The sequence below is a fragment of the Ostrea edulis genome, chromosome 4 (genome assembly GCF_947568905.1).
Source record: "Ostrea edulis chromosome 4, xbOstEdul1.1, whole genome shotgun sequence".
In the NCBI taxonomy this organism is placed as follows: domain Eukaryota; kingdom Metazoa; phylum Mollusca; class Bivalvia; order Ostreida; family Ostreidae; genus Ostrea; species Ostrea edulis.
The window spans coordinates 67,914,213-67,941,071 of NC_079167.1; the positions used below are offsets into that span (position 1 = coordinate 67,914,213).

At 36.0% G+C, this 26,859-nt stretch overlaps 3 protein-coding genes across 5 annotated transcripts; 2 read left to right on the plus strand and 1 right to left on the minus strand.

Moving 5' to 3' along the window:
• Positions 1–1,482: 1,482 nt before the first annotated feature.
• On the plus strand, positions 1,483–10,236 carry LOC125671719 (uncharacterized). The gene is made up of 2 exons (XM_048907588.2): positions 1,483–1,762; positions 9,441–10,236. Exons 1-2 carry the CDS (start codon positions 1,691–1,693, stop codon positions 9,771–9,773), a joined length of 405 nt encoding a protein of 134 aa, XP_048763545.1. The 5' UTR covers positions 1,483–1,690; the 3' UTR covers positions 9,774–10,236.
• On the minus strand, positions 9,957–15,033 carry LOC130054286 (SPRY domain-containing SOCS box protein 3-like). Its single transcript, XM_056163591.1, has 4 exons — positions 14,708–15,033; positions 12,791–12,930; positions 12,045–12,194; positions 9,957–11,733 (listed from the first exon to the last, which is right to left on the minus strand). Exons 2-4 carry the CDS (start codon positions 12,921–12,923, stop codon positions 11,348–11,350), a joined length of 669 nt encoding a protein of 222 aa, XP_056019566.1. The 5' UTR covers positions 12,924–12,930; positions 14,708–15,033; the 3' UTR covers positions 9,957–11,347.
• Positions 15,034–15,055: 22 nt separating this feature from the next.
• LOC125671714 (PRKCA-binding protein-like) lies at positions 15,056–24,200 on the plus strand. Of its 3 annotated transcripts, none has more exons than XM_056163588.1 (10): positions 15,056–15,202; positions 16,482–16,722; positions 17,103–17,169; positions 17,265–17,354; positions 18,006–18,122; positions 18,291–18,424; positions 18,719–18,811; positions 20,862–20,962; positions 21,624–21,718; positions 22,919–24,200. In XM_056163588.1, the coding sequence occupies exons 1-10, from the start codon at positions 15,156–15,158 to the stop codon at positions 23,164–23,166; spliced, it is 1,233 nt and encodes a 410-aa protein (XP_056019563.1). In that variant the 5' UTR covers positions 15,056–15,155; the 3' UTR covers positions 23,167–24,200. The 3 variants fall into 3 exon arrangements, with proteins under 3 accessions (XP_056019563.1, XP_056019562.1, XP_056019564.1); XM_056163587.1 differs by lacking the exon at positions 15,056–15,202 and adding an exon at positions 15,214–15,805; XM_056163589.1 differs by lacking the exon at positions 15,056–15,202 and adding an exon at positions 15,854–16,237.
• The last annotated feature ends 2,659 nt before the right edge of the window (positions 24,201–26,859 follow it).

Below are 26,859 nucleotides of genomic sequence, written 5' to 3' on the forward strand. Positions count from 1 at the left end.
TTTCTTTTTCAACGATTACAGAGATATCACTTATACTTTGAGAGATATCTCTTTAGGAATCTTAGAGAGATATCTTTTTAAGTGAAGAAGATATCTCTCAAAGTAAAAGATATATCTCTCAGAGTAAAAGAGATATCTCTTTAAGTGAAAGAGATATCTCTTAAAATGAAAGAGATATCTCTTTAAGTGTAAGAGATATCTCTAAAAGTAAAAGAGATATCTCTCTAAGTGAAAGAGATATCTCTTATTTAGAGAGATATCTCTTAGGATTAAGAGATATCTCTCATTTTAACGAGATATCTCTTTAAAATAAGAGATATCTCTTTAATTTAAAGAGATATCTTATTTTTCGAATATATAGTAAAAGGGCTTGCCATAAATCTCACCAAACAAATACTGCAACCACTGAGTCGTCGCAACCGGTCACATATTTATACATATACCGTATATATAACACAATAATTAGTATCGTGCATATCGCTCTTCACATTCGATGAATTTCATAGCTGAGAATTTTTGATATGTCAGTCTTCATATCAGGTGAAGATAATCTATAGCGAATTACAAATTTCTATATTTCACATAAATCTGTGTACTGCATATAGATTTGTCTTCGCTTGTACTAATTTCACGATTTCCCCCAAGTAAATCTATGTTCACAGGTCCCCCCCCCCCTACCTTTGACATTCATTCTAGATATATATTATGGGTACATTACCCGTATATATTCATTGGTGTTTTGATTTCACGATATATTGGACTATATACTGTAAAAAAAACAACAACAAAAAAAACAACGAAAATTGGAGTCCAAACTCATGAGCTAGACATGAAATTCAAAGTTTGAGGCATCTGGCCCTTGATAGGACTTTATGGACACAATACGTCACAGTGACGCTCGTACCATTTTAAAGAACTGGGATTTCCCGGGAAGTTTTAAAAGAAAGGTGATCCTTTAATTACATTTTGTACATAATTTCAAAGTTTGCAATGGTGCCAGTGGGAATGACAAATTCTTCGAACATAAATAAAAATCTCACGTTAGGAAGATGCATAAAGATACGATAAAATTACGGTCACTATGCACGGTGTCTGTTTTCCTTTTTCTGGGTCATTGTAAGCAGGGGAAATAACTTATATTAATTAAGAAATGGGTTTAATAAGATACTAAAACATGCACACGTGGTATATTTATTTAGGATTGGCCTTATTTTGATGTTTTAAAAAGAGTGGATGTTACTGTTCATTTGGATGAGGCATTTTTCGCGCCTAAATTTGTGTGTGTGTGTGTGTGTGTGTGTCATATCAAAAGTTCTGATGTTACGCAATTTACTCGTAAAAGAACTGGTTTAAAAAAAAAAGAGGAAAAGATTCAGCTCTGTAGGATTTAAAATTATTGATCGCTGTGTTAACAAATGACGTTTTTCCTCCAAGAACATCCCAAATAACAGGAGTCGAAGCATTCCCTTGTAAAAGCTCTAATTATCATCTCCTAGTAAAAGAAGAGTTAATTTTACGTTAATAGTATAACCTGGTAAAAGGGAAGAAAAACTTGGCAGACTTATTTCAGTAGGCCCAGTATAAAATCGATAGTACTGCACACACATCAAAAACCCTAACTTGTGCAGGAGCGTCACTTTCTCAGATAATACGTTGTTTACCTGGGCAGTCAGATGGTGGAGAGGGCGTGATGAGAGTAAACACTTGGAGGGTTCGCCTTATTTCCATTTTTGTTTTAATTGGATTTATTCATTCCAAACGGGTGAGTATTCGTGTCAGTTGCAGAATCTATTTAGAGACTGGGACCTCTCTCTCTTTATCTTTCTCTCTCTCTCTCTCGGTCAGTCAGGAGCTTGATTACATCTAATTGCGAGAATTTACAAAATTTTCAGGAGTGTTGTGGTCAGATATAAGTTTTTGTTTCCCTATGCAATAATTGTATTCTTGAAATGCATGCTAAAGACGTTTATATCGATAAGAAGTAATTAATTTAGCCTATATTACAGTTAAAATCAAAATTTAAAAACACTGGTAATTCAGTCTGTATATATTTTCTATATCACCAATGTATATTAGAAATTGGGGGGAAATCTGTCCTTTTGTACAGATCTCATACGGACATACACATGAAAATGCATGTTTTAATTTTAATAAACATATTCAAAAATTGATGCTTTTCCCCATTTTAAACCAAGTAACGACGACAAATACGGAATATGCTATTTGAAACTGAATAAATCCTATTTGTATAGAGAAATTTTAGTTTAGATAATAATTGACAATCTAAAATCTATATGCCATGATATAGCGAACCATTGAAATACGAAGGAAGTGCTTTTAAAAATCTGGCTGTGGTGGTCCTAGTATTCAGTGAAAAACACAATGAAAAATTGGTCCATATCGAAGCCATTTAGGAGGAGCATCAATATTATTTGTGAGGAACTGCGTTAATGATTCAAGTCAATTTGCTGAATGTCCTTTTATTTTCCTTTTTTCTATTATCCAATGAAATGAGACAAAGACTTCCAAAGAAAGCGAAAACAATGAAGGGGAAAATAATGGTAAATGGGCCACATCCTGCATAGTGTTGCATGACTTACTCCAACAGATGAAAGGGTCACGATGTTGTGATCAGTACAATTGAACTAATTTTAAACAAATTTAGAACTCACGTATAAGATGGTGCCAAGTACCAATGAATTTACCGACTTGCTGGAACGAAGAGAACCCCGGATGTAGCTGCAGAACTGTAGCTCTCTGAAAAAAATATTGTCCGTTACAATATTTTTCAGAGAGCTACAGTTCTGCAGCCACCCCGGATGAAGCTAGCCTACTTGGTCTACGCTGTGAATAGTTGAAATTTTTGCACATTATCATGGTTGTATCTTTACCTGAAACAAACGATAAGAAACGATGATTTATAATGTGCAAATTGATCTAGAATCAATGTTTGATATAAACTATCTAAGAGCATTGCTGTACGATACAAAGTTCTAAACTTAATTGCAATGCAAGTTTGTTTTAAAGTGACGATTAGTTTTCAATGTAATTCAATCAATTAAGATTCATTTCAAATTACGGCACTGAAATACTTAAGAATCGCGTGTCTTTTAGAACTAAGTTCCAATGGAATGATGGGATATCCATAATAGATGAAGGTCTATTAAACAGTTCTGCACGGGTAATAAAATCATTCCGAGGCCGGAAACCTCATCCCAAACTGAGCAATCAAAAAACCTGGTAAAAAAAAAATGTTGGATAATTTTAATCTCTTTTAGTGTAGCAATTCAAAAATCCTGCAAACGGACAACCGATGAAACCAGAAAACCTCTATGGTGGTAGTGATAGAGTAATCCTATTAAAGGTGTCTACCCGTACGAGCGTCAACACCGTGGTCTGAGTATCAGTCGTGTCTGTAAATACCAATAACCTAGAGTACATGGAATCTGATGGACACCAGATAAAGTTGAAACTGTCACTATGTTCAGTATTATACGAAAATTACAGATAAAGTTGAAACTGTCACTATGTTCAGTATAATACGAAAATTACAGATAAAGTTGAAACTGTCACTATGTTCAGTATTATACGAAAATTACTTTGTTTTGTTTGTTGTTTTACGCCTTCTTGAGAAATTTTCTCTCACCAACGGGAAATGCGCAGCCTGTTTCTACGTAATAGTATATCAAAATGACTTTGGGGTGTATGTTTCTACCAACTTGTCAATAAGACAATCACGGAAAATTACCTTAAAAACCTCTGCATTTTAATGGTAACACTCCCCAAGGGCGAGACGGGAATCTTCCAGGTTTTTACAAGGCTGATACCGACATCTTCTGGAATCGCATATCGATCGTACGGCTGTGATTAGATTAGGGGAATATACCCACATCTAATCATATAACTGACAAAAGCTAATAAAGTTCATCTGTTGGACAGGACTGTTGATGACATCCAAGGTCCGCCACATTTTGATGTTTATTGGAGTACGTGTTTGTTCCCTCGCGCAGTCTCCCAGGGCTAGCGCTGCCAGTACAATTCCGGGTTTTAATTTCGGAGGCTTTGGATTTTTTTTAATTTGCTACTATGAATTGTCCATTAGCTTGGCGTGGACAGGTTATCTTATGTAGCAAATTCCATCAAAACAGCTGTAAGGCATCTCAAACAAATTACGTTTCATCTGAGCCATGGGTCAATGCTTCAATATTAAGCGTTTCCTCAAGAGAGTTTTACGATGTTGACATAATAGATTTAGTTCTTCTTTTTTCTCTTGAGAACATCTGAACGAAAGTTTGCCTTTGTCGTAAGAATTTATATGTTCAAATTTATAGACCAGGAATCCGGAAAGACGTCGTCTTCATACGTTGACAGTTTTAACGTCGGTGAAACAGAACAACTTAATATACATGAGGTTCATTCTCGATCGGAGACGGAGTCTCGGGTCATGCGTAATCCCTACAAAGGGCTTTGGGCTCTTCACACCCTCAACGAAGACTAGGCTTCCTTTACCTAGGCTTTTAAAAAAGATTCACAGTATTATATTATGATAAATCCTAACCGAATCGGACAGCAGACATTGCTTATATAAATACTCTCCGTAGCCTACTTCTGTTTAGGCTTCCTCTGTCTAGATTTCCCCTGTCTACGTTTCCTCTGTCTAGCCTTCCTCTGTCCAGGCTTCCTCTGTGTAGACGTCCTCTATCTAGTCTGTCTAGGCTTCAAATCTAGGCTTCCTCTGTCTAGGCATCTTCTATCTAGGATTCCTCTGTCTGGAGTTCTTGTCTAGGTTTCCTCTGTCTAGGTTTCCTCTGTCTGGAGTTCTTGTCTAGGTTTCCTCTGTCTAGCCTTCCACTGTCTCGGGTTCCTCTGTCTAGGGTTCCTCTGTCTAGGTTTTCTCTGTGTAGGGTTCCTCTGTCTAGCCTTCCTCTGTCTGGAGTTCTTGTCTAGGTTTCCTCTGTCTAGGTTTCCGCTATCTAAGTTTCCTCTGTCTAGGTTTCTTCTGTCTTGGGTTCCTCTGTCTAGCCTTCCTCTGTCTGGAGTTCTTGTCTAGGTTTCCTCTGTCTAGGTTTCCGCTATCTAAGTTTCCTCTGTCTAGGTTTCCTCTGTCTCGGGTTCCTCTGTCTAGCCTTCCTGTCTGGAGTTCTTGTCTATGCTTCCTCTGTCTAGGCTTCTTCTGTGTAAGGTTCTTGTGTCTTAGTCATCGTATTTAGGATTTCGATACTCTAAATATAGGGTTAATGTAACCCAAGCTCAAGTGAGCGGGAATGTATATCATGATACAGTGAGGTTAATAGAAATCATAGATAAGTCAAAATACCACAATGACATGATACAACGTTTATTGTTTGTAGTTTTTACGCTCCTTCGAGAATTTACCAGCTGTAGGTGAAGTACAACTTTAGAGCTAAGCTTTGCGCTAAGTGCCGTAGCGGTGGGGGTTATTTAACGTACCAAACGCTCTAACCACTGATGTACCGCGATCGGTCATAACACAGTGATTAGTATGTTACAGTTAGGTTACTATGGGTACGGTTAGGTTACTATGGGTACGGTTAGGTTACTATGAAGACAGTTTGGTTACTATGGGTACAGTTACATGTAGGTTACTATGAGTACAGTTAGGTTACTATGGGTACGGTTAGGTTACTATGGGTACAGTTACATGTAGGTTACTATGAGTACAGTTAGGTTACTATTAGTACAGTTAGATGATTTTGATACTTTTTTCCTTTTTTGGGGGGGGGGGGGGTAGTTTTACAGTCATTTCAGGGTTTTTCACTCATATCGTGACGTCACCAGCAGTATAGGTGAAGTTCGACCAATATCTCATACTAAAGATGATCGACTCTTATAAAATATAGTGCAGGGGCGGATCCAGGAATAGCGGTTGGGGGTGCAACTTTATGAGGCAGGGGATCTTGGGACAAAACCCCCGGAAGCTCCGGGATTTTACAGATTTTATAGGGCCTGAGATATGTCTCCTATGTAGTCATTTTTAATATTTTCTGTCATTTTTGATAAGGTGAAATTAATAAAATGACGCAAATTTTAAGGGTTTTGGAAAAAAAGAAAGTTCTCCCAATAAAAGTTACTAATTAATTCCTGGATTCAGTAGATTAAAAGACTTTGTCATTTATTTCTCTGAGAGTGGAAGAAATTATTGCTTCTTTTATCGTTTACATTTTTCTGAATAAAAGACCACGATTTACTTTAAATTTGAATATTTGGGGAGGGAGGAGGGGGGGGGGGGGGCGCAGCCTAAAACCGCCACTGCAGTGTGCCTATATCAGATATAGTGTGCTCATAATACAGTTTAACATAATACAGTTAAGTTAATATAATGCATTGTGCTTACAGTAACATTATGACTTATATAATTTAATTATGACGGTATAATACATCAAGTACCCGGCGTAGGAATACCTACTTTGGGATACGGATAATTTATCGTATGAGTGATATCCACTGGATAAAGAGTTAATATATGTGATAAATGACAGATAACTTAATATAATACAGATAGATTCATAAAATACCCTTTATAATACGTTGTGTTTTATGTAATACAGTAAGATTGATTTGAATTAGGATACTGTATCATATCTAGACCCTGAAGATGAATTGAAACAAGGAAATAACTTTTCAGTGGCGGATTCAAAATTTTATGAAAAAGAGTGTCAAACATTAAAAAGGAGGGAAAGAAAAGAAAGCCCCCCCCCCCCCACCCTAAAATAATAGAATTATTGGTTAATGAAAATTAAAAGAAAACAAGGGTCAAAGGATATTCTCTGTAAAATTATGGAAAGCTCAGTTAAAAAAAGGGGATGGGTGGGTGGGCTGTCCCCCTAATCCACCTAGGTGTATGAAGCAGAATCTACTCCATGAATTGGCCTAAGTTTGTATAACATTTATTGTACTTGTACATTGTGTATAATATAAATTTATAATGCAAAAAAGAAAAAAAAAATATAGGATTTACATAGAACTTTCGAGTTTCTGTGTATGTAATGAGTACTGTTTTAATTAAAGTCTGCTTGTAATTAACTTAAAGAAAATAAAGTTGTCATAAAATAAAAAAATAAAAACATGAAATATATAAATCCCAAATATCATGCAAAAACATTTTTACAATTCCTTTGATAAACGATTTGGTTTTCTCAGCTGAAAGGATTTCTCCATAAACAATATTATGCCACGACACCAAACGACAGAGGCAATATTTCACAACAAATGCTATCTTTTTACCTTGGGCTCAGACATTGCACATAAACTTGCTGAAAAACTATAGGATCATGAACAGCCATAAATCAAACCCAGAGCCGAAGGAAAAAGAATTATCCGGACTGGTTTACAAATATCTTTTCTGAGGTATCCTTATTGATTGTCAATGCGCATTGGTAAGTCGAAACCCCCGAGCATCGAAGAATCGACAAAATAAAAAAAATATACAAGCATGAACAATTGACACATAAAACACGCTATGTAGAAAAATGACCAGGACCCAAAATGCTGCTAATTAAGGAAGCCATAGCCTCGTCACTCGTCGGTTTCTGCAGCACGTAGACTGGAGCGTTGCTTCATTAAATGGTCATTTTGATCTCTTAGGACGTAGAGTAAAACAAGACAGAAACAGACAGCGGATTCCAATTAGAAACTTGGCTTTGTTTGGGCACAGAAATCTACTAGTAAAAGCCGTGGAATATAAATATTTCATGTGATTAATTTATCAAACAAATCTAAACAAGGAGTATTAGGTATACCATGAACGACAAACTAATTATCTGAGTTGTGAATAAAAACCAAAACCACAAGAACTTGACGTTGCAAAACAATCAGGGGTTCTTTTGTTGCTTTGCTCTGCAACATCAAGAGCCTGTATTTCAAGGTAAATTTTTAAAAGTATAAAGACATTGTACATTTTGGATATATGAAAATATACTAATACATGTATTTTGTATTTGTTATCAATAGATATATGTTAATGAATACCCTCAGTTCCAAACATCAGTAGTTTTGTCCCCCACCCCCACCCCTTTTTTTAAACAAAAGATTTCAAAGATACCGGTACGTCATGTATATGTGAACCAGTAGTAAGAAAATCTCCGTGCCGTTTTCTATACAGAACTTATTCATATCTTCGCAACTGCTAGTAGTTTTAATACATGTACCAAAACAAGGCTTGATAATATTTTATTACTTCTGTCAGTTCTGGACCTGTTCTAATTGTAAGATTTCTCTGGGTGTACATTAGGTCCAAACTAAAAATCGCCAAAAGGTGTAAAACCTTTTCTACTTTAATCGTGCAACTTCTCCAAGGAATATCTTATGACAAATCCCAAATCAATTTCACCACGATTTCAAGTTTATAAGCAACATGATACTCTTCTGCACTCCCCCTGCATTACCGCAAAAACATATTCTCACACCCCCTCCCCTTCCTTGTATACACAATCTGACTGATTTCCTTAGATGTAGAACTGTTTCTCTCCTGGGGGAAACAATTGGGATTGGTCATGGTGCTACAGATTCACCCTCACCTCTAACCCCCCCCCCCCCCCCCCGAGTTACAGTTCCGCAGCTATCCCCTACACAGCTTCAATGTCTGACAAATTGTATAGTTTTTAACTCACCTGAGCTGAAAGCTCAAGTGAGCTTTTCTGATCGCCTGTTGTCCGTCCGTCTGTCTGTCTGTAATTTTTTTTTTTTTTTTTAAACATTTTCGACATCTTCTCCAGAACCACAAGGCCGATTTTAACCAAACTTGGCCAAAAGCATCCTTGGGTGAAGGGCTTTCAAGATTGTTCAAATGAAGGGTCATGCCCCCTTTAAAGGGGAGATAATCACAAAAATAGGGTGGGGTCATTTAAAAATCTTCTTATCAAGAATCACTGGGCCAGAAGAGCTGAAGCTTCATGACATAGCGCAAATTCACGTTTGTTAAAAAACATGGCCCCCGGGAGCAGGATGGGCCACAATAGGGGATCAAAGTTTTACATAACTGATAAATAGCAAAAAAATCTTTAAACATTTTCTCCTTAAGAACCATTGGGCCAAAGAAATTTACATTTGCACGAAAGCTTCCTGACATAGTGCAGATTAAAGTTTATAAAAATCATGGTCCCCGGGGGTAAGATGGGGCCACAGTAGGGGATCAAAATTTACATACAAACATATAGGGGGGAAAATCATTAAATATCTTCTGAAAAATTACTGGGCCAGAAAAGTTTACATTTGTATGAAAGCTTCCTGACATAGTCCAGATTCAACTTCATAAAAATCATGGCCCCGGGAGTAGGTTGGGGCCAGAATAGAGATCAAAGTTTTACATGCGAATATATAGGAAAAATCTTTAAATATGAGCCTAGGTGACTCAGGTGAGCAATATGGCCCATGGGCCTCCTGTTTGATAGTGAAGTATAATATATGTTTCTTTGTTTCAGTACAAGTACTGTGGGGAGGGATGCTGTCCACATGAATTCTGTGCATATCACAAAATCTGTTATCCAGTCATACACTGCGATCCCACGTGTCCAGACGGAAGCTGTCAAAATGGACTATGCTTTCCTGCAAAACCATGCAGAAGGAACTTTGAATGTGGCTTTGCTGAAACCTGTACATTCAACTACAATCTTGGATACGATACTTGTCAGTACAATCTGAATATTGGAGATACTCTATGTTATGACCGCAACGGACATGCTGTCTATAATCCGAAACCTGACGAAAGTCCATTCGTACACGACAGCTTTAACAACAAGAGGGATAACTTATGACACTAATCATCCGAATGTGCGTGACTGAAAAATATAGAAAAAGTTATTTTTTCAGCATTTGGGTCATAATCGGGGTCAAAATCATTTAAACCATTGGACTAGAATCAACATTATCCATTATTCAGCTTGAGTTGAATTTCCTATTGGTTCATTTGAACTTGTTCAAGCAATAAAAAAAGAGGATTATTTGTAAATGAATGTCTTTTATTAACATTATTTATACAAGACATTCAAAAAAGAAGCCAACCATTCTGACAGAGATCTCTTGAGATAAATACATAGTGCTCATGAGGATGGCCCACTTCACAGTAATCTTAAAGTGAGCTATCATTATAATCACTATTTACACTGTCAATGTATTATGTACAAATATTATAATTGTTGATACAGATTTATAACAATGCCTCTTGTTAAAATTATATGAATTTCTCTGTTTCAAAACAAATAAATATTTTCTTTTATATCTTTAGATTTCTCTACACATCCAACATGGTTAAACTTTATTACAAGTATAACATATATTTATCATGTATATGTATTTAGCACTTCTGCTTCGTAGCTGCTCAAATTAAAACAAAAATTTAAAATACAATATTTCAGTACAACCTCTCTCTCTCTCTCTCTCTCTCTCTCTCTCTCTCTCTCTCTCTCTCTCCCTCTCTCTCTCTGAAAATGGAATGTTTCTGATTCAAAATGAAAACAAAGATAATGAATGTGTAATAAGTTCTGGAATTGATTTTGAAATTTTGATATGTTCATTTTATCTTCCTAAGAACATTATTTCACCCTTTGCATGCTTTTAAAAAACTGACAAAGAATTGTTGTGCATGTATATATGGTTTGGGCCTTCAGCTCCCTAAAATAATTCCTGAAATTTAAGGTTTAAATCATTTTGATTCAGAGTGTGTGAACTTTTTTATATATGTTATTTGTTTTAGAGAATCATTGATGATCTTAAGATTTCCTGGATTTTAATTTTTTTGGGGGAAAAGGTGCACCTTTTCTTATTGTTTTCCTCTCTTTGTGAACAAGATTCACATGATCTTACAAACATATCTTTCAAAAATACACGTGTCTCATTAATATAATTAAAATGCTCACAACAAATTTGATTAACAAATTCACAACCATTCTTAATATATATGCTCAAAATTTTTTTAAACATGAAAAAGTACATAGAAAATGATGAACAATGGGAGCAGTGCTTGCTGTCTGAACTCGTATGTACAAAAGGAGAACATCGAATCTGCACTGTGTGGCTAAGTATAAAATGTTACACTTTTAACAAAATGGAAATTCTCACAGTAATACACAATAGTTCAAGACATTCCATGAAAAATGCGTGAATGATACCAAGTGACTAGTCCTAACAGACTATTGTTTCATGATATGAAAAATAGTGATGTATCCCGTATATCATGTCATCAAAATTTGAATTAATTATTCATATAGCACCAATGTATGAAATTTAGCACTTGCATTCTTCAGGAATTGTCTCCGATTAGGGTAACACACCATCAACAGTACCATGGAAGTGGTGTTCTCCACTGAACCATAACACTCTTACTACCCGATCAGATTTCCTTTAGGGAAGACTTGAGGACTTTTGGCAGAGGCAGACTCTCTACAGAATCATCGTAGTCTAAGTGCCTCTTGATGGTTTGCAGACATTTCTCCTGCAATGTCAGATACCTGCAGTATTGTACTCCCAATCCGAGTTCTGTCTCGGATGCTGTGGAGCTGACAATCGGATAAAGTGAACTGGAAACATTGTTGAGACCCGTGAATGCCACGCCCATGAATGCTCCATTAATGCTGAAGGCCAGAGTCCCGCAATACAAATTGAGGTGACATCCAATCACAGTTGTTTTGTCAAAGAAAGGTTCACAGTACTGGATTTTTTGGCCCCCATGCCAAGTGGTGCCTTTGTAGGACAAACCCCAGCTTTCTGTATCAAATCCTGTTTATACAAAAACATACAATTCATTACAATCCGACTTCTAAAACCACATAAAATTTTTTAAAGTACAAATACTAAGATGATCTGTCAAGCCTAAGAATTAAATACAATTTGCCTTTAGAGGAAACTCGCACAACAAATATAAATCAACGTTTCCGACCACACTGTCATCAATTTACTGATCAATAAACTAGAATCAGCTCTAAATTCACAGACCTAATTATTTCATTTCCCCCAGTATAATCCTTAAAAAGGGGGATGCAAAGAATAGACTTATATTCTAGATACCAGATATATGATGATAGACTCACCGATGAGGTCTACATATTCAAAATTGCTGCGATGTAGTATTGCGTTTTCTGTTCCGACACCAACCATCACAGAGGTGCCAGATGGGGGCTCCAGGAACACTATCTCCCAGTAGTGCTCCCCCTCTGTGAACCCCTTTGTGCCTCGTACACCTAAAATTGGGAATGAAGGATTCTGTTATGCAATGACACAAGACTTTTTCAAATCAGTTGATAGTTATTCATATAAAATGTCAGAAGTTAAACTGCAATAGACTCAATCATAAAAGAAAAGGCTTTCTAAGTTTGTAAAATACTCTATTATAACACTTGTATACATACATGTATTATACAGTATTGTAATTGATTGCCAATGATTACAAATGTTAACATTTTATAATAACAAAATTCTGCCAAAAGAATTGTTTGCACTAATTTCTAATAATCTTATTTGGATCAGAGAGAAAAAAACCCCACAATTTTTCTACAGATTTCATATTTCCATGGATGTAGTATTCATCCATGCATTTTATGCTTCATGCTAGCTGAAATAATGTGGCCCTCTCCGGTTTTTTTTTTTTTTGGAGAGGCTCCCAAAATGTCGGAATAAAAAATAGGAGAGGGCTACATCATTGCAGATAGCTTCACGCTTGAAATTCCAAGACTGGACAAAACAACTCGGTGCTGCATTAATTTACATTGCTGTTTATGTCTTCTGCAGGATATATATAATTTACATAAAATGATAAATATTCTAATTTTGTGTCTACCAGCAGTTCCTGTGCTTTCATAAATTGGGTCAATATAAAAGTAGGCGCTGTGTTTGTCCTTGGAAAGTAAAACTTCAGGAGATTTGGAAATGTGATCCCAAACCCAAGATTCCTGTTGAAATCCACTATGCATACTATTTCTGCAATCCAAAAAAAAAAATAAAATAAATACATATGAAGATAGTACTATGACAAAGTATCAACAATGAGTTGCATTCTGCATTTGAAATAAATGAGAAATTATTTCATCTCTGAATTACCCCCCCCCCCCCTCTCAATAAATACTGGATCAGGATATACAACTTGCTTGTGCACAATACACAACACATTGCATCAAGATTTTAAGATATATACACAATTAAGTTAAACCTGAAATTTTAATTTAAAAAATCATTTTTAATCAACATGGTCAAAGATCTATGATATTATTTTGCCATAATAACAGCTGAGACCTGTATTCCTTTGTTATACAAGTCTCTGCTGGTGCATGACATAAATTGCATACTAACCATTGTTACATACTGAATTGACTCACACAGAACCATTGCTTGGTGGCACTCAGACCAACACTGCTAGACCTTGAGTGTAATTGAGTGAGCTGTAAACCACCCACACAGGGGCTTGTAACATTTAAAATTACAGGGATATGTTCCATTTTCAGTTGAGAGTAAATAGCATGGAAATTCAAGTGTAATGTGTGGTATGTGTAGTGTCTTGAGGGTTCTCAACCAACAGAATAAATTTTGAGTTCTCAATTGTTATTACAAATGCACACAAGACTGAAATAAGTTGGATAAAACTGCATGCAAATACTTAACAGTTCAAAATCTGATACAATGAAAAGAATGACATACATGTTACATGAATTGCATTTCAACTCGTGGAGCATGATTTACAGGTAGACAACAACACCTTTAGAGAGAGACACAGAGAATACTTCAACAGTCAAGACATAGTAATCCAATATCTCTTGGTTCCAAATCCATATGTCATTCACCCCAGAAATAGTACACGCTAAATAACAGAGTCATAGGCCACAGTGCTCACCTGAGTTCATTTGCCCAGAGATAAAAAAATCTTTAAGTTTGGGACACCAGAGGAATATACTGGCTTCTATTTTGGCCACACTCTTATTCCATGCAGGGTCATATAATGTAGCAGTTGTGGTTCCAGAGGAGTCACAGATGTGAAAAGTTCATGACAAGGATGACAGGCAATTAACATGATTAACAGATAAATTTGGACAAGAAATTAAACCCCCATACATCACTGAATTCAATCAAATGCCCAGATGAATTAAAATAAATTTTAGTGATCAGACAGGTTAGGTTGCTGGTGGCCAAATATTTCAGTTGGTAGAGCACCTGACTAGAGATTCAGGGATTCAGGGGGCCTGGGTATGAATCCCAGTCTAGTTCGGTGCACTTTCTCCCTTCATAATCTAATATTCTTCCATCCTCTCACCATAATTTCATTTAAAAAATAATTGGTCATTTAAGTATCTAAGCAACAGTGAACCCTAAAACCAGATTACAAAAAATATATACAATCCCCGATGACGTCTACCTGACAAGATAATGTATTATAAATGATAACGTAACTGGGTCAATGACCTAATTGCAGGTATTTTGGACTAAAATCTGTAAGATCTAAAGGCCTAATACATAAAAGAGTCTTTTATTATCATGTAACGCATTTTTAAAAGCTCATAGTCATGAACATGCTCATAATTACTGCAAATGGTGGATTATCTATCCACTGTCATGCATTACATCAAGTACAGTGCATTTGAACATTCATGAATTTCATATTACTACCTGTATAGATTCATAATATTCTAGAAAAAAGTTGAAATGTATGGATTCCAGTAACACATTTTATTTTTTCTATGTATATCAAAACATAGTTAATACTTACATGTCTTCCTTTTCGTCGACAGTCTAGAATTAGACTGATGTTTACGAACGTCAATGATAAGTAGCGTGCGCAGTTGTTTACCTCCAGATCTAGTGTCCTTGACACGGTGCACGAGGGATATTGACACGTTTCCTCGAACTGCATATACTTCTTGTAGATTTAAAGTATGGACTGAAGACGAACAACTAAAAAAGTTCAAGATATTGCTGTCTTTAATGTCAATTCATGGTATTCATCCTTCGATAATTTGATAAACATGCAAGTTGCACACAAAAGTTTCTTATTCAGGCTACTGTTTGAAGCGTTTCATTGGATACGCGAGACACACCCCCTTTAGTCATGCGCAGAAAACAGATGTAAATGACAACTTCCGGTGTTTATCGCTGAAATTTATTACTCTGAGTCTGAGTGCTCTTACTTTTTCGCATATGCTGTTTTAGGACAGAAAATGTACTATGATGGAAGTCAAGAGTTTGAGCTGGAGGAAGATAAATTGTATGTTTTATTTTTTTTTTAACGTTAGACCTACTCTGTATCGGCCTGACAGCTGTTTGAAAACACAAAATTTTATTTGCACAACTTTATCGTACACTATCTTATGTATCACAATATTATAATGCATACGTCCAGCCTTAACCAGATTCTGTAACACTTTTCTCATCTTCATGCACCTCTTTTTATTCTTGAATTTGAGAGAAACCGTAGTCACGTGATCAAATATCGCCTGCACGAAAATTAGTCGAGTGTGGCACGTGTCCATATCGGCAGATGTGTCATTGTGTGTACACATTGTGTATTGAAGACCAGATTTTACTATGACGTGGCATGTTGCATACTTCGCCTATTGTATTCTGTCAAAAATTGATTATTTTTTAGGTCACTTAAGATATTCTTGAAACTTTTGTTAAGAAGTTTGCACTGTGAAGTTATGAACTTCATGGAAAGTTAATTAGGTCTGGGATCTGCAGATGACCTAGGCTAGTGTGAAATGGATGAGTACATTCACGAATATGAATATTCTTTGGTTCCCACTTTTGATGTTGATGAGTATGATCCTGAGGAAGATGGATACTTTGAGTTCTTGCCTGAGGATAAGATGTAGAGTAAAAAAATTTAATTGGTTTGAATTTATTAATTGTTTTAAAAAAAGTGTTTAAATGTTGCTGTTGAAGCTTTTGTGTTGATTTGCATATGTGTTTTGAAGTTCTATATTTTTAATTTTTCAAAAATAAGTACTAGGCTACTACTTTGCAGGTACTATAGGGTTTGAATAATTTACTCATAAATATATGTTGTAGTAGGGACCTAACTCCTCCTGTACAGTTTTCTAACATGTACCACAACATGTAGTGTTCATGCAGTGTTCATGCACCACAACATACAGTATACATGATGACACCATTTACTGCAACATGTATTTTGGTTTGACTGTGAAAATAGTCAAAATACACAATCATGAGCATATGAAAATGAAATTTTCCATTATTTCATGGTTGTATGATTCCATGTTATGGACTCTTGACTTTTAATGTAATCAAAATTTCTCAGTATTTTCACCTTCTCGCTTGTTTTTATGCATTGTTAATTGCCACTAGGTGGTGTTGAATGCATACAAATGAGCTCCAAGTTAACAGTAACAGACTGAAGGTCTGAAAGCTAAAAATTGATTTAAAAAGAAAGTATGCATACATATATATGTAGTATTGGTAATGATTATTGTGATATTTATAATTAGCAGATGCATTAATATGACCATAACTTGCATCATGTATAGGGGAATGACAGTGACCTCTGGGGTGGTGACCCTGCAGAAGGACTCCCAGAATTTGATAGGGATCAGTATTGGAGGAGGGGCACCCCTTTGTCCATGTTTATATGTAGTACAGATCTTTGACAACACACCTGCTGCTAAGGATGGGACCCTGGCTTCTGGAGATGAAATTGTAGCAGTCAATAGTGAAACAGCCAAAGGTCGGACCAAAGTGGAGGTGGCCAAAATGATTCAGTCCATTAAGGCAAGTTGTAGATTTAATCGTTTCTTCAGAAACAAACATGAAACTGAAGTGGACAGGATTACTCAGTTGATGAAATAAAAATGCTATTACTTGCAAAATAAAATGAAATTTGAGGCTTTAAAATTTTTAGAAGGACATTTGAATTACTGGGAAAAAAATCCCAATCAGATTAAGATCAGATCTTTGCCACCACTATAGTAGATATTGAGTTTCATTTTAATCAGATTTGTAAAAATCAGGGTTTTTTTCAAGGGTAGCTTATTATCAAGAGTGACCCGTTTTCATGATTTTAGGGAGAAAACGTACTATTTTGACAACCATCCTCCCATATTTCCTTGTACTTCCCTTTGTTATGCTTTGATTTTTGTTTTTGACAACAGGGTGAGGTATCCATCACTTACAATAAGCTCCATGCTGATCCAAAACAAGGCAAATCTTTGGATATTGGTAAGAATGTGTTTTTTGTTGAAAATCCACTAATTGCCAGTTTATTAATAATGACATGAAGATTGTTTGAACTTAATGAATGATACATGTATTAGTATTGAAGAAAGTGAAACACAGAGTTGTGGAGAATATGAGCTCCAATACCGCAGATGCACTAGGACTCAGCAGGGCTATTCTGTGCAATGGTAAGTTTCTCTTTCTATATTTTAATACTCGGTTATTAAAAACTGAGATATCTGTATCAGTACACTGAATATGCAATGGTGTATCAGTATGTTTCTCTGGGATTCTGTATACAGTATATTGGTCATCTGATGCTAAAGATAAAAGGAAAATCCAGCATTGAAATAATATTATTTTAAGTGTCTCACTGCACAGAAAGTTTTTTTTCTTCAAATTATTGATTCAATATTTAGCAAGTCCATGTTGCTTCATCTTGATGTATACTGTTTAGGTAATTTATATTTTGGGGCTGTAAGAACAATGGGGTCTTTGTATTCGCTGATTAAAAATTACTCTCTTCCTTTCATTTTTTACATATCCCCGGTGATACAAATGACTTACTTGACATTTATTCCATGTTATATTTTGTGAAATTGAAATGTTGGTGCTTTTATTGAGAAATATGATACATGTACATGGAAAAGGTTTATTACTGATAAAATGTGGTAATTGTAAATATTATATTATGTAGATGAAGCTAGAGTGTATTTGGTGTACTATATGTCATTAATTTTGATGTAGTTTGGAAAAAAGGGAGTTGTTATTCGATCTAACAGACTTGTTCTAATAGACCAGTTGAAATTAAATGATTTGCTTTATATTTTTTAAACCAGATGGTTTAGTAAAGAAACTGGAGGAACTGGAAAAAGTTGCGGATACATACAAGGGGTTGATAGACCACACCAGAACGCTTCTCAAATCCACCTTCGAACTGTCTCAATCACATAAAGGTAGAGTGATACTTCATTCTCAGCCAAATGATCTTGTAAGATCAACGGAAAGTTATTGAATTTCCTGTTCCTTTGAGAATATATCGCTTCCAATTACATCATTGGTTAATGTTCAGTATGGATTTGCAAACTGTATGTTGTTGTAGATTAGAGTTCTGAATTTTTTAGCATTTGGGGAGGTGTTTGGGTCCATTGGTGTGAGGGAGCCCCAGCCAGCAGCCAGTGAGGCCTTCACGAAGTTTGGAGAGGCACACAGAAATATGGAGAGATTTGCAATAAGAATGCTAAAAACAGTTAAACCCGTAAGTTCTTAAAAAAACCAGAATTGTATGCAATTTAAACCATATATATATTGCAAACCATAAACTCAAGCCAACTTGATGTTTGGGGTTGGATACTTGGATTTGACACTGGGATATAGTGTAGGGACATTAACTAAGACTCTTTCTTGTAGTGGTACATTTTTTGATGTTCTTGTGTTGTGGGCAAGATAAAAATTTAACATTTTTCTATAAAGTGTGTAGTCAGATTACTTTCTTACTACAATGATGAAAGAGTTGTCGCCCTTTAATTGTGTTTTCCATATTTTTTTCCAGATGATAACAGATCTCAACACCTACCTGAACAAAGCGGTGCCTGACACAAGACTTACTATTAAGAAATATCTAGATGTCAAGTTTGAATATTTGGTAAGATCTTCTTGTTGATTTTTTATGCTCCCTGAAAATTTTTGAGGGAGCATATTGTCACCGCCATGTCTGTCCATTTGTCTGTCCGAGCTCATATTTCCTAAACCTTTCATCAGAAATTTATTTGATTGATCTCAAATGTTGTTTGAGACAAGAACTTTTAGGCTAAGGTCTTTCAAGGTCATTTTGGGAAGGTCAAGATCACTCAGATTATATGAAAATTCCTTATTTCAACAGTTTTTGATATTAAAGTTCCCATTTTCTAAACCTTTCATCAGAAATTAATCGCAATTATTCCTTGAGACAGGGACTTTGGGACCAAGGTCATTTTGGAAAGGTCAAGGTCACTCAGAACATATACCTTATATAAGTAAAAAATTCCTGATTTCAACAGTTTTTGAACAGGTATTGAGCAGATATCACACAAGTAAGTGGTAGGCAATGGTCTCCAAGACAAAAGTCACTCAGGTCATTTTGTAATGCTCAAGGTCACTCAGAACATATACCTTATGTTATATGAAATAAAATTAATTTCAACAATATTTCAATAGTTATTGATCTCAAGGTCATTTTGGAAATGTTTAAGTCATTCAGAACATATACCTTTTATGAGGAAAAAGTGCCTTATTTCAACTGTTTTTAGCTCACCTGAACCAAAGGTTCAAATGAGCTTTTCTGATCAAAATTTGTCCGTTGTCTGTCGTCGTCGTTTCGTTGTAAACTTTTCACAATTTTATCTTCTTCTTCAGAACTACTGGGCCAATTTCAACCAAACTTGGCCAAAAGCATCCTTGAGTGAAGGGCTTTCAAGTTTGTTCAAATGAAGGGCCATGTCCCTTTCAAAGGGGAGATGATCACAAAAATGCAAAAATAGGGTGGGGTCATTTAAAAATCTTCTTCTCAAGAACCACTGGGCCAGAAGAGCTGAAATTTACGTGACAGCTTTCTGACATATTACAGATTCAAGTTTGTTCAAATCATGGCCCCCGAGGTTAGGATGGGGCCACAAGGGGGATCAAAGTTTTACATACAAATATATAGGGAAAAACTTTAAAAATCTTCTTCTCAAGAATCACTAAGCCAGAAAAGCTGAGATTTACATGAAAGCTTCCTGACATAATGCAGATTCAAGTTTGTTCAAATCATGGGCCCCGGGGGTTGGATGGGGCCACAATAGGGGATCAAAGTTTTACATACAAATATATAGGAAATATCTTCTTCTCAAGAACCACTGAACCAGAAAAGTTGATTTTTACATGAAAACTTTCTGACATAGTGCAGATTCAAGTTTGTTCAAATCATGGCCCCCCGGGGGTAGGATGGGGCCACAAGTGGGGGGGGGGGGGTAAAAGTTTTACATAAAAATATAGGAAAAATCTTTAAAAATCTTCTTCTCAAGAACCATTGGGCCAAAGAAGTTGACATTTACATGAAAGCTTTCTGATGTAGTGTAGATTTCAAGTTTGCAAAAATTGTGGCTTCTAGGGGTAATTGGGGCCATAATAGGGACTAAGGTTTTACATGCAAATATATATGGAAAGTCTTCAGATATGGGCCAAGGTGACTCAGGTGAGCGATGTGGCCCATGGGCCTCTTGTTAAACAGGTATTGATCATATTTAACACAAATAAGTAATAGAAAAATGGCTTATATATGAAACCCCCCCAGCATATTTCAACAATTATTAATCATTGTGCAAGTCATTCCTCATATGTTATCATATACATCATTGGTTAGATGTATTTCGGGGGGCATCCATCAGTGTGATATTCTTGTTTTAGCTATGGACTTTGCATAAATTGACAATGTGACTGTTTTTTTGTTCTTTTTGCAAATGATAGGTAAGGTTTTATTTTTAAATTAATAAAGATATTAATTAACTAATAATGTTTTTAAACATATTTATTTGATACATAGACACACAAGATATATGATGGGATGAACAAAATTGCATACAATTGTTCTTAGTTTGGCTCTTAGCAAATGGTAGAAATCCTGGTACCTGCATGTTGTACTTGTATCTATAGACATGTTTTCTATTTCCTGTTAGGCTTACTGTCTGAAAGTGAAGGAGATGGATGATGAAGAGTACAGCTATGCTGCCTTACAGGAACCTCTGTACCGCGTGGAGACAGGAAATTACGAGTACAGGTGTGTAATATCAGGTGTTCACTGTACTGTGTGCAGACAGGAAATTACGAGTACAGGTGTGTAATATTAGGTGTTCACTGTACTGTGTGGAGACAGGAAATTACGAGTACAGGTGTGTAATATTAGGTGTTCACTGTACTGTGTGGAGACAGGAAATTACGAGTACAGGTGTGTAATATCAGGTGTTCACTATACCTTGTGGAGACGGGAAATTATGAGCACTGAGAAATTCGGTGTACAGAGTTCTACAGGATATTGGGCAATATACTGGTATTACATGATACTGACATACTTGTTTGTATGATCAATATAAGGAATCGGGGTTTGGATCATATAAATGTGGTTATAAATACATGTCCAGTTACAAAAGAAGAATGTTATTTCATGATTGTAACATACTGTAAAAGTAGAATTTTTAGCGAGAATTCAATTTTGGCATTATAAGTGACAGTGTTGAGATTGTGAAAATTAAATATTGATAATATTTATTCCAAATCATAGGTAATAGCTATCTTTCATACATATTGATGTATCTTTTACAACACACCTATAAATCAGGTGTTCACAGGTACTCTGTGACTGGGAAGTATAAGAATAACCAATCCATGTATGATTATTGCTGAATAAGTTTTCGATTATGGATTGTTCACTTTTATTGCAGACTAGTGTTGAGGTGTAGGCAAGATGCTCGAGTCCGATTTGCTAAGATGAGATCAGATGTGTTGGTGAAGATTGAATTGCTGGATCAGAAACACGGTAAACGGAAAAAAAATGTACCGGGATGCTTACGTTTTAAAATACTGTTGTTTGCTAGGCATAATCCAGTTATACATTTTCTGCAATGTAGGCTTTGTGTACTTTAAAAAAAGGGGGGTGGGTGGGGGGAGAGAAAAACTTCAGTACCTGTACATAAGTGCAAAGTTCATGTTTCCAAAAAATGGGATGACAAATTGTGATGTAATTTTTGGCTTAATATACACCCACCAACATTCAACAAAATAAGATAAACCAAGTTTATTTGCACTTCAATGGCCTAGAGATGCTAATATAGCCAGGTTTTTTTTTGTGAAGTGGGGAAATATCCTTCAAATATATATGGTATATGTTTTGCAGAAGTTGTTTAAAGGTACAAAAGTGGAAACGATTTAAAAAAAACCATACAGCTCAAAGATGTTTCTGTAACTTTTGTGTTAGGATTAAATTCAAAACCATCAAAATTAATGCAATCTTCAAATAACTTCTCTACTCCTGGACATCAAGCAGTCAAACTGTTTGCATGATTATGATAAGCAATGAGCCTTCTACCAAATTATGAATTCATGACCCCTAGGTTTAGGGTTCAGGTCCAGAAAAACTTCTTTACTTCTGAACATCATGGAGGCAAAATGTTTGCATGGTTCAGATTATGATAAGCATTGAGTCGTCTACTAAGATTGTGAAATTTACAACTTGGGTTCAGTTTCTATCATCATTATGTGAGCAAGCAAGCATGGAATTTTCTACTGAATATTACTAAATTAGGAGTTTTTGGGCTCTATGGTAAATTACCTAATGTGTTAGAATGTTTTTGTATTAATGATTTTTAAAATTTCATGCTCTCAAGTCATGAGCTTTGGTAAATGTGATGCATGGTACTCGGGTGACCGTTAAGGCCCATGGGCCTCTTGTTTTGTTTAGAAGTTCAGAGTACCCTCCTCTATAAACATATCTTAAATACTTGTTGGATAACCATATAACGTATCCTTTCAAATTATGTAAAAGAAATAATCCATGGCCTAGTGTCATCACAGGCCGATTACATGAAGTGCTTTCCGAAAGTTGTGGTGATTTTGTGCATTACATATATTTTAAAAATTATGAAATTGTAATTCCATGCATTACATTCACCCCAAATTCGATGTGCATGCATTTTTGACTCCAAAGAAAGTCACCTGTATAACATTTTCTACTTTTCAGTACAAGACATTGTGTTTCAATTACAAAGATTTGTGTCTGCCATGGCTAGATACCACAATGACTGTCACACAGTGATGAAGGAAGCTGTAGTGTTTCCTATAGAGGTGGATCTCTCTCGAGGGACCTTCACTTACGACACTGGTAGCCAGTTCAATGATGGTGAGGATGAGGAAGAGGAGGAGGATGAAGAAGAGGCAACAGAAGGATTAAATGAAGCTCAGACAGGGGACCTCATTAGCACAGACTGAAGAAAAACGGATATTCTTTAGATATTCAATTGGCTTGGAATACAGGGATTTGAAAGCTATTTAACAATAGTCCAGCGTCATCTCAGAAAGCTTCTCAACACTAGTCCAGCATCTGCTCGCATGAAATGAAAAGGATGTGATGTTTACAACTTTAGTCAAGTATGTTTACAATTTCAGCAACAGTGTTGTGCAGCTTTTGTTTTGAAATCGTTTAGATTTGTTCATGATATATAGAGGAAACCGATTTGCTTATGCAGAGTTTTGACATCAGTTTTATACATTTTCATAGGACAGGCAAGTGATGATAAACTGTTTTATGTTCAATGTGCATTTGTAAAAAGAGGCTGGTTGATACAAACTCGACACATTTAGTAGTGTTAAATCTAGGATCTACAGAGAGCACACATATCATGTTCAAAAGGGCACTTTTCGTCACGGCAAGACAATTTTGGGCACTTTCATTATATCATACTATGATAGTAATAGAATGATCATTTAGCCTCCTTCAAAGTTTTAATATACCTGCTGCCTTGATTTTAAACTTTCCCTTCAACCTTGTGAAATAAAGAACAATTGTTTTTATTAACAAATATTTTAAAAAGATTTATAGAAAAAAAAGGGCATGGTGCAATTAAGAAGGGCATGTCGCCAGCCAAAAAGGGCATGGCACCAGCCAAAAAGGGCATGGCACGGCACCATGCTAGTTTGTTTTAGATTTAACACTGCATTCTATGTATAGCACATCTCGAGTACATTACTGTACATGTAAATCCAATCATTCCAAAGGCATTCCATTTTATGTGACCGTTTTCTTAGACTATTCTCTATACTGCATTTAGAATGAAGTCAGATATATTTACTGTACTTTTTTGTTTTTGTAGATGTTTATTCTTGGACACTTTGTTGTGAATCTCTGTTTTGTTTGAATGAAATCCAATTTTTCTATTAGATATTCCAAACACCAGAAATGGTACAAATTTTGTTATAAATTATGTTATTTAATTTGTTGTGCAATAAAATAATTTATAAATGAATGAAGACTGTACAGTGTCCTTTTTGAAATGGAGAATTCAGTTTTTGCATGTCAAATTGTCCGTGTCAGCATTTTCTGCCATATTCTTTATCTAGTAAATGAAATCAATGCCCTAGTCTCCCAAACGACAAAGGGCAAGCAATTGCTGTCCTACGACTAAGGACTTGTTTTAGGTCAAGGTCATTAGTAGATTTCAAATATTTGAGTTTGGTAATCAATTTCACAAGATGTAAAGATGACCTCTATTTTCTTTTACCAAATTAAAAATTTCTCACATTTTAAAGAATTGGTTTCTCTCTCTCTAAATGACATCACTGTTTGGGAGCTTTCCTAGTCCCCTTGTGATGGTATCTGAAGGAGGTACTCTACATTGTCATAATGGCTGACTTCCTTTTAAAACATTGATGAAAATATAAATATCAGCAACATTTGCCTATTCATTTAAAAAATCATCGACTAGCCGAATGGCTTAGTAGGTTAGCATGATGACTGCTGAACTATAGATTGCACTTTTGAGTCCAGCAGGGGTTTTAAATTTTTTTTTCAGATTGCTTTCTACTAAAACTGCATTTTTTGAGTAAACTAATTATAAAAGTTTTTAATTTCAAAATATTGTTGTACATATCCTCCACTTTTCATCCAAATCAAATTTCTCAGGTAGCATACCTCCTTAATATTTATTTAAACCGTAATTATAAACTGGGACTTTATCTCATTAACATTAAAACATACACTTTTGCATTGTTTTTAATCGAGTTTGAAAGTTGGTTTCCACCACTCAGATCAACACAATACACGGGTCCAAACATCCGCGGTCTGGCCACATAAACATGGGGTGTCAGTTCCTCTGTAGATTGAAAAATTCTCGAGAGGGATGTTGAACAATATACAATTAATCAATCCTCTGTAGATACAGGCATTTGCAACAAAGCAACACGAGATGCTCATTGTTCACATGAAAATTGTTGTGACCAGAGGGAGCGTCACATCCCCGACAATTATTTGTGTACAAGGAAAAAATGCAACAGACCAGACCAGAATTGGAACCAGGGCCCCTTGAATCTCCAGTCAGGTGCTCTACCAACTGAACTATCCGACGGCTGGTGATCGAACCCGTCCGACTGACACATTCCTCCCTCCTTAAATGTCTTCACACCTTGAAGACATCAACACAGGGTCTTTATTCCCTGGCAGGCATCTTCATCCGACAGTTTCAGTGGCTGGTCTATGGCACCAAATATAACAGGAAGGGAGACAATGCAACATACCAGACTGAGATTGGAATCCTGCCCCCTGATCTAGTTAGGTGCTCGAACAACTGAACCATCTGGCCACTGGTAATCGAACCTGTCTGACCACCACATTTGCAAGTTCCAAGGTGACATGACATTTTGTAAAATTAATGAACTGGGTAGATTTTCATTTTCTTACACATTTTTATTTGTGACATGAGCATTTATCCTATTTAGCTCACCTGAGCCGAAGGCTTGAGTGAACTTTTCCAATGAAAAATTTGTCCAGCATCAGTTGTCGGCTTTAACTTTACACATCATCTCAGAACTGCGGGCCCAATTTCAAACTTAGCACAAATCATCCTTAGATGAAAGGGGATTCAAGTATCTTCAAATGAAGGGCCATGCCCCCTCAAAGGGGAGATAATCAAGAAAATGCATAAGTTGGGTGGGGTCATTTCCAAATCTACTGGGCCAGAAAAGTTGAAATATACATGAAAGCTTCCATATATTTAGTATATTTAAGTTTGTTCAAATTGTGGTCCCCTGGGATAGAGTAGGGCCACAAAAGGGGATCAAAGTGTTTTATTATTCTTTTAAAATCTTCTCATGAACCACTGGGCCAGAAAAGTGTAAATTTACATGAAACCTTCCTTACAGACTCGATTCAAGTTTGTTTAAATCATGGTCCACGGGGGAAGGGTGGGGCCTTGATAGGGGGTGAAAGTTCTACACTCTACTGTACAGGCAAATTGTTTTAAAAATCTTCTCAAGAACCATTGCACCAGAAAAGTGGAAATTTATAAGAGCCTATTCAAATCATAGTTTCAAGGAGTAGGGTGGGGCCACAAAAGGGGATCGAAGATTTAAATGGCAATATACAGGAAATTAAACAATTGTGTCTTCGAGGACGAAGGCATTTAAGGAGAGAGGAATGTAGCAGTCAGCCGAGTTCAATCGCCAGTAGCCAGATAGTTCAGTTGGTAGAGCACCTGACTGGAGATTCAGGGGGCCCAAGTTTGAATCCCTGTGTGGTTCGTTGCATGTTCTCCCTTCCTGTTATATTTGGTGCCGTAGATCAGCCCCTGGAACTGACTGATGAAAATATTATGATCCTGGGTTGATTTCTTCAGGTGTGAAGACATTAAAGGAGGGAGGAATGTGCATGAGAGTCAGTTGGGTTTGATCGCTGGTGGCCAGATAGCCCAGTTGGTAGAGCACCTGACTGGAGATTCAGGGAACCCATTTTCGAATTCCGTTGTGGTCCATTGCATTTTCTCCCTTCCTGTTACACATATTTCGTATTCCTAGTGACAAGATCTTTTCTTAGATACCAAAGTTTAACCTTTGTGACCTTGGAGTTTGACCCACTTGATAAAAAAAGACTTAACCTATTCAATATTTCCTGAACTATTCAGGATAAGGCTT

Bases quoted from the DNA above. Each gene is read 5' to 3' on its own strand.
- LOC125671719 (XM_048907588.2), top strand. From the start codon at position 1,691: ATGAGAGTAAACACTTGGAGGGTTCGCCTTATTTCCATTTTTGTTTTA. The intron at 1,763-9,440 runs GTGAGTATTCGT...TCTTTGTTTCAG, and splicing joins GATTTATTCATTCCAAACGG to TACAAGTACTGTGGGGAGGG.
- LOC130054286 (XM_056163591.1), bottom strand. From the start codon at position 12,923: ATGCATAGTGGATTTCAACAGGAATCTTGGGTTTGGGATCACATTTCC. The intron at 12,195-12,790 runs GTAGACACAAAA...TCCCAATTTTAG, and splicing joins TGAAAGCACAGGAACTGCTG to GTGTACGAGGCACAAAGGGG. The intron at 11,734-12,044 runs GTGAGTCTATCA...TTGTATAAACAG, and splicing joins TGAATATGTAGACCTCATCG to GATTTGATACAGAAAGCTGG.
- LOC125671714 (XM_056163587.1), top strand. From the start codon at position 15,696: ATGGATGAGTACATTCACGAATATGAATATTCTTTGGTTCCCACTTTT. The intron at 17,170-17,264 runs GTAAGAATGTGT...TACATGTATTAG, and splicing joins AGGCAAATCTTTGGATATTG to TATTGAAGAAAGTGAAACAC. The intron at 20,963-21,623 runs GTGTGTAATATC...CTTTTATTGCAG, and splicing joins ACAGGAAATTACGAGTACAG to ACTAGTGTTGAGGTGTAGGC.